Source organism: Borostomias antarcticus, assembly GCF_949987555.1.
Source record: "Borostomias antarcticus genome assembly, chromosome: 17".
NCBI lineage: Eukaryota > Metazoa > Chordata > Actinopteri > Stomiiformes > Stomiidae > Borostomias > Borostomias antarcticus.
Genome location: NC_140250.1, coordinates 8,943,777 through 8,956,781, shown reverse-complemented (window position 1 = coordinate 8,956,781; position 13,005 = coordinate 8,943,777). Strand labels below are relative to the sequence as shown.

General features: G+C 45.2%; 1 protein-coding gene across 1 annotated transcript in view; it reads left to right on the top strand.

Annotated features, from left to right (window-relative positions):
* The window catches only part of mpdz (multiple PDZ domain crumbs cell polarity complex component), a gene marked incomplete at both ends in the record, with an annotated part of 74,785 nt that overhangs the window by 11,711 nt on the left and 50,069 nt on the right, over positions 1-13,005 (top strand). The window contains 6 exons of the mRNA XM_084451985.1: positions 563-726; positions 867-961; positions 1,471-1,521; positions 1,764-2,142; positions 2,238-2,414; positions 8,027-8,193. Of these exons, the coding sequence (XP_084308111.1) occupies positions 563-726; positions 867-961; positions 1,471-1,521; positions 1,764-2,142; positions 2,238-2,414; positions 8,027-8,193 (1,033 nt within the window). The remainder of the gene's footprint in view (positions 1-562; positions 727-866; positions 962-1,470; positions 1,522-1,763; positions 2,143-2,237; positions 2,415-8,026; positions 8,194-13,005) is intronic.

The window sequence follows — 13,005 nt, the reverse complement described above, 5'->3', positions numbered from 1 at the left end:
CTAAAAAGCCTCGGATAACAAAGACAGAGGCTCGCCCTGACTGGCCCGTAGCTAGGAAGCTGAAGGAACTTGGACACTGTATCCAGCGGAGGTTGATTAAAATCAAAGTGAGTTTGAACGAAGAACTTGCATGTTTAGATTAAAACAAATGTAGAGCAAATATGTATTATCAGTCAGAGGAGTTAATTTGTTTAATAGTATTGAAAAGGAAATTAAAATGTGTAATATGCTACGCTAATTACATGATTAAAATATCATGTATCAAATATAAAACTGAACAAATATAAAACTGAAGTATCAACACTAACGTGTATATTTATTTTTGTTTTAATTAAAACAAACATTAAAATATACCTGTGCAGACCAGAGCAATGGCCATGATCCAGCGCAGGCTTCCGCAGCGTCCCCTCAGGGAGAACCAGGCAACCCTGCCTCCCCTCAGGGAGAACCAGGCCACCCTGCCTCCCCTCAGTGAGAACCAGACCACCCTGCCTCCCCTCAGGGAGAACCAGGCCACCCTGCCTCCCCTCAGTGAGAACCAGGCTATCCTGCCTCCCCTCAGGGAGAACCAGGGCAAGCGAGGTCAAAAGAGGGCCAGGGAGGAAGAGAACAAACCCCGCAAATGTTCCAAAAAAAGAAAGAGAGGCCCTGCCCCCACAAACCAGAGCTCAGATCCCAGCTCCTCAGACCAGCCATCCCAGGCCCAGCGCAACCCGCCATGCACAGGTAGGACCTCAACCATCCATCACCCTCACATGTTGAGAGACTCATCCATCCTGGTCTATCCATGAGGAGATGATCAATGTGAGGTCACATGACAGTGGTTGAAGGGGAGATTGAGTGAACTTGGGAGGTTTGTCTTGCAGACGGGTTCACCTCCCGCTACTCTGTTGGGAAGCTGCTGGGCGAAGGTGGGTTTGGATCCGTCTACGCAGGAACGCGCACGGCAGACGGCAAACAGGTTCACCCTCTCCTCCTCCTCTGCATTTCTGCTCACCCCCCTGCCCCAAACACACCACACCACGGCTTTTGTGTTTAAACCAGGCCTCCAAGTGTCAAATCATTTGCTAAATAACAACATATTTAGTCCGTTTGCAAAGAAGTTGTTTCATGAATTAACATGCCTGGAAATACCGTACATCTAGTATGTCCTGTCCTGAATAAAGAAGTCAGCAGAAATGTAAAAGAGTCCCTACTGGGCAACTGGCTTTTTGCACTTTGCACTTTGTAATTCTATTCCTGTTGCCTTTGCTCTCCTTTTTGATTATTGTGGTTCCTGTATTGTCAATATTATGTTTGCTGCTTTTAAATTGTTATTTGGATTTTATTCTGTAAAAGCACCTTGTAACTATGTTAAAAAAGGCGCTATACAAATAAAGTTATTATTATTAAGTTATTAACTGGTCAGTATGGCTCATTAGAATTGGGCTGAATATTCAAATATGTGCCCCTCCTCCTCCCCTCAACCAGGTGGCTATTAAGTACGTCCGTAAGCAGAGATCGGGGTGCTACATCAAAATCGTAAGTATGGTCACTGTACAGTATATTTTTGCGTACAGCACCATAACAAGTACCTGTTGCCAATTTAAATTATCCAAGCATATGCTGGAGTTCCACCTACAGAAGTAGATTGCACACATACATCTTCAAATGCACACTAGCTTCTAAGGGATCAATCCACCTCCCATCACCTCACCCTCACCTGGTCCACCACCTCCTCTAAACTGTCCCTCCACCTCACCTGTCACCCCCCCCACCCATAGCCTGGAGCATCACGCTGGCTGCCCCTCGAGGTGGCCCTCATGCAGATCGTAAGTGAGCCTCCCAGCTGCAAGAACGTGCTGGAGCTCATCGAGTGGTTTGAGCAGCCCAAGATGTTCATCCTGGTCCTGGAGAGGCCGATCCCATGCATGGACCTGTCTGAGTACACCAAGCAGACAGGGGGCCGGGTGGACGAACACCTTGCCAAGACCATCATGAAGCAGGTGGTGCTGGCGGTGCGTCACTGCCGTGACCACCGTGTCCTCCACCGGGACGTGAAGATGAAGAACCTCCTCATTAACATCGACACCATGCAGGTCAAGCTCATCGACTTTGGCTGCGGGGATCGGCTGAAAGATGGACTCTACCGAGAGTTTAGGGGTGAGGGAAGCAGGAGACTGAACGGTGTTGGACTGATGCACCATGTACATAGAGATATGACATAATCACCCTCTCTCTCTATCTCTCTCTTTCAGGCACTAAGAAGTTCTACCCACCTGAGTGGATTCTGAATGGAAAATACCACGGCCGCGAAGCCACTGTCTGGTCCCTGGGCGTCCTGCTTTTTCACCTGGTGTGTGGGGATCTGCCATTCAAGACTAAGGATGAGATTGTGGCTGGACGCCTGAGCTTCCAGAAAGGGGTGTCCAAATGTAAGAGTTGCTTGAAGGAGAGCTTAGATGTCTCTTTTTGAACAGTATGGAACAGCGTAAACTAAGCAAATGCCAAGCTTACGTTGTATCAATACAGATAGTATATCATAGAACTGAAAACCGGGCAATCCCATGTTGGTTTCAAACATCATCTCTCTAATGTCTGATCCTGTAGCTTGCAAGGAACTGATTAGGTGGTGCCTGGCTCCAAACCCAGTCAGGAGGCCAGACTTGGAGCAGATACGCCTACATGACTGGCTCTCAGATGTGTCAAGCCCATAGATGTAGGTACAATACTGTCAAGGTAATATAGATAGGAATGGTAGAGGTGTGTAGGCTACATCACTGTGGGTCTGTCCCAATTCAAGGGTTGCATCCTACCTAGGCCGGATCTGAAGGCTGCTACGTCACAGCGGGGCGACAAGTGCTGTCCCAATTCATTCAGCCTACGAAGAGTCCTCTGAATGCAGCCCACAAACGCGGCCTACTTTTGACGAATTTTAAGGATACAACTGATGGATCCTTCGCGGCCTGCCTTCGCGGCCTCCCTCCCAGAATGCGTTTCGTTAATAAAATATCATGCCTGATAGTACCACCATAGAATCCCAACGACCTAAGTAGACCGCGTAGGCTGCGACCTAGGTAGGATGCAACCTTTGAATTGGGACAGACCCTGTGTGTTAAATTTGGTCATATCTGTGTGTATGTATGTGTGTGTGTGTGTGTGTGTGTGTGTGTGTGTGTGTGTGTGTGTGTGTGCACATGTATGTGTACATGTGTCTCTGTGTGTGCATGTGTCTGTGTGTGTGTGTTTGTGCATGCGTGTGTGTGCGTTTCCCAGACTGGATCTTGGCCAGGCGAAGCTGGGAGTTTTGTTGAGGCATGGCTGATAACGGAGCGGACAGACAGCAACACACACTTCATCTGCTCTATATCTCAGTCTTACCCTCCACTTCACATCTCTCCATCTTTTCTCTATCTCAGTCTAACCCTCCCGACCCCAACATCACTTCACCTTCTCTTTTATGCTCTTATTATCGTGCCAAAATGAAGGGATATTTTTGAATGCATGGTGCCTGACCTGCTGGCTCCACACATTTTTGTTCTGCATGTTCCATGGTGTGTCTCAAAGCTAGCGAGAGGGACCGAGCTGCAGAAAACATGGCTGACCTCCACAAGAGGCACCTCCGCAGTTGACAGGACATCATGTGACCTCAGCAGCGGAAGCTGGTCTTCTTCTTGTCATTTTTGTGTGAACATCTGTATTGCGTATGTAAAATCAAAATTAACCCAGCTATTATGTTAAAATAAACATGTGCATGTGCTACACACACACACACATACGTGTATAAGAGTATATTGGAAAAACAGATGTGCGCGTTTTGATACATTTTGCTAAATCATTTGAAAAATCTAATATCAATATCAAATATCAATGAAATTGCAGTCGGCTGGATTAAGTAGAGAAGAGTTTTCTTTACTTAAAGAATGATCTGTTATAATTACACCACACATTAGTTATGTTTTTTTTTCCATACTGTTTTTGTAATGCACATGTGCATACGTGTGGGTGCATACTCACTGTTCGGGGATGCACTTGTTTGATTTAGTTAGATACATTTTGTGGGGGGAAGAGCTGCACCCATTTTCCTGTTCCTCATGTTTTGTTGCCCATATCAATAAATGGACCAACACAATGCAAACTTGAGTTGTGTGTCGCAGCTAATAACTCCTGCTACAAAAGTTGTTTTACAGGCCTGGCTTGAAAGGGTTAATACTAATAATGTGGAATGCAATACATTTCCCATCACCCCTTGTATGAAAAAACATTAGATAATGTAAATTGGATGCATTTAATTTATATATTCAGCATGGAATATCATAAGTCTCTTATCACATTTTCGGGCATGAAGGGGTTAATATCTGAAAATGCTCAAGGGATATCACCAAGCACCCTCTTGTATTTTGAAGAGGTTCCCCCAAGCTACAAGAAACAGCAAAGAAAAAAAAAATCCACCCGACAAAACAAGGTTCACCTATAAATCGGGCTATGTCTCCCGGACTAAAGTGCATCAATCACGATGTCTGCTTACTGAGAGTAAAACGCTGAAGATGATTGAGCCTGTACAGCCGACAGCAGGCTCCACTTCAGGCCTCTAGTTGTCATGGGAGCCACCAAGCGGCGCTTGGTCCCTACCGTCGACCAGGCGGTCCCGGTTCAACTCGGTGCTGATAGTGCTGAAAATGTCTATAGAAGATCGGGTTACAATCCGCCCCATCTTTAAACCAGAGTCTGTGCGCCGTTAGCTGGAGGACAAGGGGGAAGGAATTATGTCCCGTGTCCGCAGGAGATAAGGGTTAACGCCTATGTGAGTTCCTCCACGTCTTATAACTATCTTTGTCATACATTTCAGAGCCTTAATTGCGCTTATTGTTTTGGATAGGCCTGCAAATGTAAATCCGCGTTCGTTTCCGAGTGCGTATAGAAGCTACGATGTTGCTAATAAGTAGGCTAGCCTGCATTCTAGGCGCATAGCTGTCACGTCGGTCCGTACAATTGTTGAGTAAAACAACTGCAGCCCAAGTAAGTATACATTTTAATTTTAACAGTCTGAAGTTAAAGATAGAAATGTGCCATTGGTTTATACATGTTTAAGCTATATCCAAACATGATCAAACTTATTGCCCCGTTAACGTCGGAAGCCTGTTGCTCCAGTGTCCCACAGATGAGATGGAGAGAGGAGTTGATGAAAGCGGATTGTAGCCTTCTGTAGGCTAGTTTCAATACATCATGTTCATAAACAGTCAGGCTTTATTATGCGCGCATCACATTCGTGTTTCCGTTTGCAATGAAAGCTAGGATAAAAACACGGCCAGTTATTACGGCCCTATTATTTGGCCGCTACATTTCTGGACAGGGCAGTCATAGGCATAGCGCAACCCTAAAATGTCTATCAGACCTGAGAGCTGCCCATTGACTGCAGACTGATATAGCCTACAAAAAACAACCACGCCACATTTTGTTCTACCTTGTTACATAGGCTAACCCCTGGGCTTCATGGAGTTGATGCGAGTGAACTTTATGCAGTGGCTTACTACAGCATTACTACAGCATCACTCCTTGTGATTGTTATATCATATGAAATGAATTGGCCATCCTCAATTGTCACGAACGTCTCTGCGAACTCTATTTTGTTGACACTAATTAATATAATATAGTCTAAATGGTTTTCTTGCAATGAGCCGTCAACGTCCATTTTAGGTGTGAGGCATATTGTGTTGGGAGTTATGAGCTTTGGGACTTCAATGTTGTGAACTGGATATGATTGTACAGCTCACTAATAGGTCAGATATGAGTAACTAGGGCTTTGTAAGTAATATAAACCTAATATTTTGTTTACTATTCTGCTCTGGCCGGTTTCACACTGATTGTTATGCACCATCAGACCAAAGCACATCCACCTCCTTGTATGTGAAAACCTACTTGGTAAACCTAGTTTCTGCTTCTGATTTCTGCTTCTGATTTTATCAAAAGCTACTAAGAAAACGTATGTAATTTGCCCTATACAAGATTATTAGATGATGAATTAATCCATATTGGTCTATAAAACAGCCTGCTCAGGAAGGGCATTTTCAAATCATTCTTGTTCCACAAGCAACACATGGAGCGATGTTTGGAATAGCCCATGCATATTGATGTTGTTATTGAAAAATAGCCTACTATGTCCAGTGACACAAGAATCATCCCTAGTCATCCTACAACATGTGCAGACAGCTACTACCTTGCTTGATACAGTATGTCTGCCTCTGCCATATCTTAATTCCCCAGGAATATCAACTGGCAGATGTTAATCCTTCAATAAGAATATTAGTCAAATTCAAAAATCCCAACAAACTCAGATGTGGGTGTGCCCAATAGTAGCTTGCATGTTAAAGTACATTGTATAGTGCTAGCATTAATCAATATTCAAACAGCTCTCAAAGTTTAGCAACTGTCCTTGTATTTATATTTGAGATAGAAGTATATTTCTGCTTTAGTTCAAGCAGGAAAATATTTCGTTTTTCTTCTGACCTTTAAAGTTGTGGAAATTCAGATGGTTAGCCATTTAAGATTTTAAGGACTTGTTTGGTGAAAGTTGAAGTGAACTTGAGGGTAAGCATTAATTAGTACATTGCAATGATTTACCCCCAAAACAACTGTATCCTCATCATGGTTGAATATTTTCTTCTCAGTACAGTAAAGGAGGTGATGAATACATATCATTTCTATTTCACAGACCTTGACTGAGGAAAAACAACAGGCTAACTGACAGTTGGCAGTCCTGGACTGAAAGAGATGATTGAGTCAATAGGTAAGTGATTGTTCAGTTATATTTCAAGGTTTTTATTTTTTATTTATTGTTTTATATACATTGCCAAGATTTGATGGACAGCATTTTCCTTCAAGGTTGCATAGTTTACAAGTTCTTAATTGGAAATGAGTCACATTTGTTCTGAAGTGAGTCTGAATGTACTGTAGTTTCTGCTTGATATGTGCCAATTTACTCTCATCCCCCATCCCCCGTCACAAGGGTAAGCAGCTATCACCACCAAGCCTTTACCAGAGCCTTTATCAGTCAAACCAGAGCCAGGCTATCAGTCAAACAAACACACACCCTGATGGGAGTCATCATCATGCATGCCTAAGCAAGAGCAACCAAAACAACATCAAAGTCACCCAAAAAGTATACGAGCCACCTCTAACAGAAAACCGTCTGTCGAGATTCACCGTCTGCTGGCTTGTTTACAGCTTCTATTGAAAGAGTGGGCCTCTCAGAGCGAAAAGGGGTTTGGACCTCTTGCACGCCCTATTAGGTGTAAGTCACAGTATGTGAGCCTCGGAAATTGCCTTGTCCTGATCCAGAGGACGTTGGGCCCATCCTCGCTAACAAGACTCGGGAGGCGAGCAGCTCCAGTTGCTGGTTTGCAGAGCTTATTCAGGGTTGAGAACGCAAACAGTGTAGGGCAGTTTTTTATTTATTTATCTGGGCTGACCGTTCTGGCCCCTGGATGTGTCCAAAGCAAAAGTGAAGTCGTATTATTCTAAAGGGGACGTTGTGTTGATTTTTTTTTTTTCTCGCTCTGCTGGTGCAAAGCCCCGGAGCTACTTGATGCTGATATTCTAGGCTCCGTTGGACAACATCCGACCTCAGCTAAAGCCCCAGGGCAGTCGACGTGTGGTTTACCTTAACCTCTCTCTCTCTCTCTCTCTCTCTCTCTCTCTCTTCCCCTGGCGTTCTCCATGAATCATTCAAAGTGCTGTTTCCTCACTTTAGTAAGCATGTTTTCCAAAGGAGCATGAACCGCTAAGATGGTATCCAGCAACTCCGTCCGCAGAATTTAAATACCAAGATTCTAAACTGCCAGAAAACGCTAACTCAGTACAAATGAATGAGGGCATCTCAACAACCTTGGTTGGACGTGACTTCAAAACAGCCCTACAGTATCTACCTCCTGACCCCTGCCCACACACTGGCGATATCAGCCACCCTCCCCTCCCTCCCCTCTCCTGTCTCCCCTCTCCCTCGCTCGGCCAGGCCCATGCTGTCTCTGAAATATGCGATGGTTTGCAGATACCCAGCGTGCCTTGCAGGCGGTGGAGCGTCTCCAGGCCAAGCTGAAGGAGCGAGGGGAGGTCCCCACAGAGGAAAAGCTGAGCCTGCTGAGGTCGGTGCTCCAGAGCCCCCTGTTCCACCAGGTCCTGGCCCTGCAGAAGTCTGTCCAGCACCTCAAAGACCAGGTGGGCCACGCTACGGGCTCTGCTGGCGTTGGGGCTCTTAAATGTTATTTACACATTATTTTTTTCCTTGGATGTTGTCATCGCAATGTATGTGTGAGGGCTGAATATCAATTGAAAGCAATTAAAACTACATACATACAAAGAGTTAGATGGACCTTTCGGTCACTGGTCGGACCCTCTTACCACCTACCGCCATATTAGTATTAGTCAGTATATGTGATCCTGACAATGGGTGTGTTAAGTAGCTGAACGTTCACTCTTAGAATGCTCACTTAAAACCACTTAACGGTCTGTTCTAACCGAGCGCTGAGTTGCTAGGAGACAATAACTTTTCACCTGTTGTCAATCATGTGTGATTAGCAAGCAGCGTCCCAACGATTCCCAAGCCAAAACGCGCCCCTTGTTTTTTTTGCTCAGGTGATGATATTGACGTGGTGTTTGGCTCAAACAGATCATAGTTCAAAACTGCTCACTTGTGCTCTGAGCAGATCAGTCTGAGCGTAACTGAGCAACCCGTTAAGTGAATTCTGATCACTGATCGCTCACTGAGCGCTCAGCTACTTAACGCACCCAATATAATCACAAATCGATCACTGCTTTTTGCAAAGAGCTGCAGTATAGGATGTTAAGGGCTGACTATGCCTTCATTATCTTATAATCTGATAGGAGGGACTGCTTTTTGAGCTTCACGGAAATTACTGTTTAGGCTGATTTATTGAATTAATCTCAGTTTGGGCTGACGTCCAGACAAACCTATCTTCACCTCACCACCCCGCCTATCCTCCCCACCCCCCGCCCCCTCTCTCTCAAACCATGCAACATTGTGGCCTTATTGCAGTCAGAGTTCATCTCCGCAGACTTAATATAATTATACTGTATAAGCCTACACAGCCATCCAAATCCAAGATAGTCTTCTCAGCTTATTCTGGCCCAGGAGGATTGCTGCATTTCTGAGAACAAATGAGAGCTGTTGGGTCACAGCGAGTGTGTGTGTGTGTGTGTGTGTGTGTGTGTGTGTGTGTGTGTGTGTGTGGGGCCGAGGGCCCGAGACACTGAGGGGGAAGTATGTGAGCTATGCAGTGGGAGGCAGGGATCCTGGATCTTCTAGTGCCCCGCGTGGAATTCAGATTATATAAAAACCTGCCCGAACTGTAGTGTGCTGGTGCTTTATTTTATTGCAGTGGAGACACATTCCTGTGTGCCGAGTCACAGTGCCAGAATGCTTCATAGCGAAGGGTCTGTGTGTGTGTGGGGGGGGGGGGGTTGTTTGCGTAATAAAATTTAAAAAAAAAGTCCTCTCAAGCGAATCAACTATTTCAAAATAATGCCAATGACCAAATAGTTCCATAGATGGTACATCACTGTGTTTCAAATTAGTGGAACTAAGTTTATACAGAGTGCCTCCAAGCCAGCCAACTAAGGCGGAACCAATTTTGGGGAAAGGTTTGTGCTTTTGTTGCTGGAGAGAAGAGGCACTAGACGCTCCTCCTCAGCGCATAGCTGCTCGTGCTAGTCGGGGCCTGGCGGGGCTGCCGTCGCCATGACGACGGGGCCTGTCCTCTGAAGAGAGGGAGGCCGATGCTGTGTGAAGTGGGGCAGAAACAATTTCTTAAATGTGCAAGAACCGAACTGGAACTTTAATCCACTTAGCCAATCCAGCTAACAAAGCTCACTTAGCCGTGGAACAGCAACTTGAGCACTGAGTTAGCCTAGCTAGCCATCAGGGTTTTGTTGATAAGGCTTAACATACTGTAGCCTCTCGCAGTAGCCTATAGCTGATGAATCCTGTGAACTGGTGCACCGCAACAATTAAATTATAATGCTAACATGCAAGTTCAGAAAAACTCAAATTGGGCCATGCCAAATTTTCCAATTGAAGTGTTTATGAAGCGTTTGGCTACATCTGCCCCCTTGGAGCATGTTCAAAGTAATCAGAGACATAAACACCCACAAGAAAATATGATCCCCAACACAACTGTATACAGTTTCTAATTCATGTAATCAATTAGTCAGAAACACAGTAAATGCTGAATTTAAATGGTTATCACATCAATGCATCCAGATGGCAAGGGATGCTCTCCCTGCGATGATGGAAATAGGCCTGTTGCGTTGTAAGCAGAGTTGTTGGAACAGCAGTTAGAAGGGGTTCTCTGTGAGGGATTAGACTGCTGTAGATACAGCTAATTGCTGTTGGATAACGAGCTATCCTGACTTCACACCTTTAGGCTCCTGGACTAATGTGAGTGATTTCAGGAATTTGTTGATTTATCCGTCTTGGTAATATTTACAGAGCTGATAAGTCCTTGAACTCCAAAGGGCTCACCCCCAGTAAAATTGACGTCATCGAGCACCTGGGCTGCACCACCAAGGCCCTCATCCTCCTCCTCCAGGAGACCCACTGCGTAATAGCAGATAAGCTAGTCCCCCAAATTTCTACCCTAAGCAGAAAGCATTGCCTTACTACGTTCGTCCATCAAAGGTTGAACTGGACTCTTGTCGACCAATCCCCGACTGGCTCGGAGATTGAGTGGTTGTGCATGGATGTTGGCGGCTTTATGTCTAAAAGCCACCGCCCTCACGAATCACACCAGTGTATCTCCCAATATTCCCCCACCCCTGCCTCTATGCTGGAGACTTCTATTGTCAGCACGAGGATTGGGAGTACAGCACCAATACATCCAACAGAGAAAAACCTGGCTGCTTGGGCAGCTAACAGCAGCCTGGCTCTGCTATACGGCCCCAAGGGTGGAGGCATCTTTGTCTCAGATCGCTGGAAAACTGGGACAAATCCTGACTTAGCATTCGCGAGTGTCGGCGTTGACAACCGTCTCCCTGACAGACGCGTGCTAGGAAAGTTCCCACATTCCAAACATCGCTGACCATCGCTGATTACCATGCCTAAACTCGTGGACCTCGTCCCGAGCGAGCCGGTGAAGCAATGGAACTTCTGAAAGGCCAACTGGAAACGCTACCGCCTCCTTACCCATAGATCCACGAGGTGCCTCCCACCACCTAACACCAACAACGTGGATGAGGTGTACCGGGAACTCTGTGGCATACTGGTGAAAGCGGCTAAAAAATCCATCCCACGCGGATGTCGCGATAGCTACAAACTGTGCTGGAATGCGGAGTGTGAGAGTTTCTACTGGGCCTTCTCCGGGCCCCCCCAGGAGCTGAGTCAGACAGACTTGCCTCAGCTCTGCTGTCTAGACTCATGCCCATACTTCTAAAATGAGAGAAAAGAAGCAATTAGGGCAATTAATTTACTACTGTATCAGTACTTTCTAAAAAATTAAACTGTCCTACTCAAATCCCATTCGCCCACTCACAGCCTAGTGTGAAGCACCTTGCATTAACTTCAACATCAGCCTAAACCATGCACAATTCTGAACATGCAGGCTACAGTAAGAACCCAACACCACAGGCTACACTAGCCAATATCCGAGAACATGAAAGCCATGTTATTATATAGAAATGTGTTAACAGTGAACTAATATACTGTACCATGAGGTCCAGCTGGACTTGTAGTATGGATCTGAGTGCCACTGCTCCTGTCGGTCTGTTCATCACTGTTCTGCTTTCCCCCTCTTTCTGAGTCACTTTCTTCTCTCTCAGTGGCTCTGTCTCGATCTCTGGTGTTTTGTTCTTCACAGTCATAACTCAGTTCTTCTTCATTGCTCATTCCTCCCTTACTCATGCTTCTCTCTTCTCTTCCTTGACTGTTCTCCTGTCCCTTACTCTGCTCTTCGCCTCTGTCTGACTCCCCTCCTGTCTTTGTTTTTTTGGGTTGAAAATAGCTAGCTATGCCACGACTTTTCTCCTTCCTTTTCACTTTTGCATCTGCTGGACCTAAAGCATTCAAGTAAAGAGGGGGTTAAAGCCATGCCATACATTGTACTGGGTACTCAATTTATGAGCTAAGCTAGCAAGCTATGGATTTTGCTTGGCAATAAGCAGTCAACTTTTCCTGTTGTAGATTTCATGATTTTCTCTAAACAGCACGCACACACACCGTCCTTTGAACCTATCCCCATCTCACTATGACAGCCTCATTATTGTCTCACTTGTTAACGTAACACACGTACTGTGCTACTGACTGTAGCTAGCTACACAACTTTGTGTTGCAACTTGTTTCTGTGAGCTCCTACATTCCTTTTCTAACGTTTATTGACAACAGCGCGCACTGAGGACTGTGTCTCATTTCATTAGTGCTAGCTAATCGTTTAACAGCCTACCATTTGACAACAGCGTACGCTGAGGGAAATGGTTGTCTCATTTCACTAATGCTAGCTAGCAAATGTTTATGTGAAGCTAGATACCCCCGGCCTCAGTATGTACATCAAAGAGTTTAGAGTCATGTGGTTGAGCACTTACATATCACATTGTCAAACTTGAAAGAACATTTGAATATTTTAAACATAGCAACAACAAACAAATTATAGCTTGCTTACCTGACTGTCACTCTGGAAATATCCTGTGGTAGTGAGGATGCTCCAGTCACCACATAACGTTACGTTAGCCTAGTATTGTTGTGGTTTCGGCAGGTCAGTCAGGTGGGCTGGTCATGGGCGCAACAATTTTTTTCTTTATTTAGGTGGGGGGGAAAGTTAATTCTAAACTGGTGAGTAAAACGTTTACACGAACTACGGAGAAATATCACCAACATTTATAATCAACATAAAAAATATTATTAATTGATTCATTGCCTACAGTTAGGGTGGCAAGGCCACCCCATAGAACCGCCACTGCTCATACCGGGTGCAGACTAGGGCCGTTTCTCAATTCCAAGTATGCGAAGTTCGGACTTGCGTC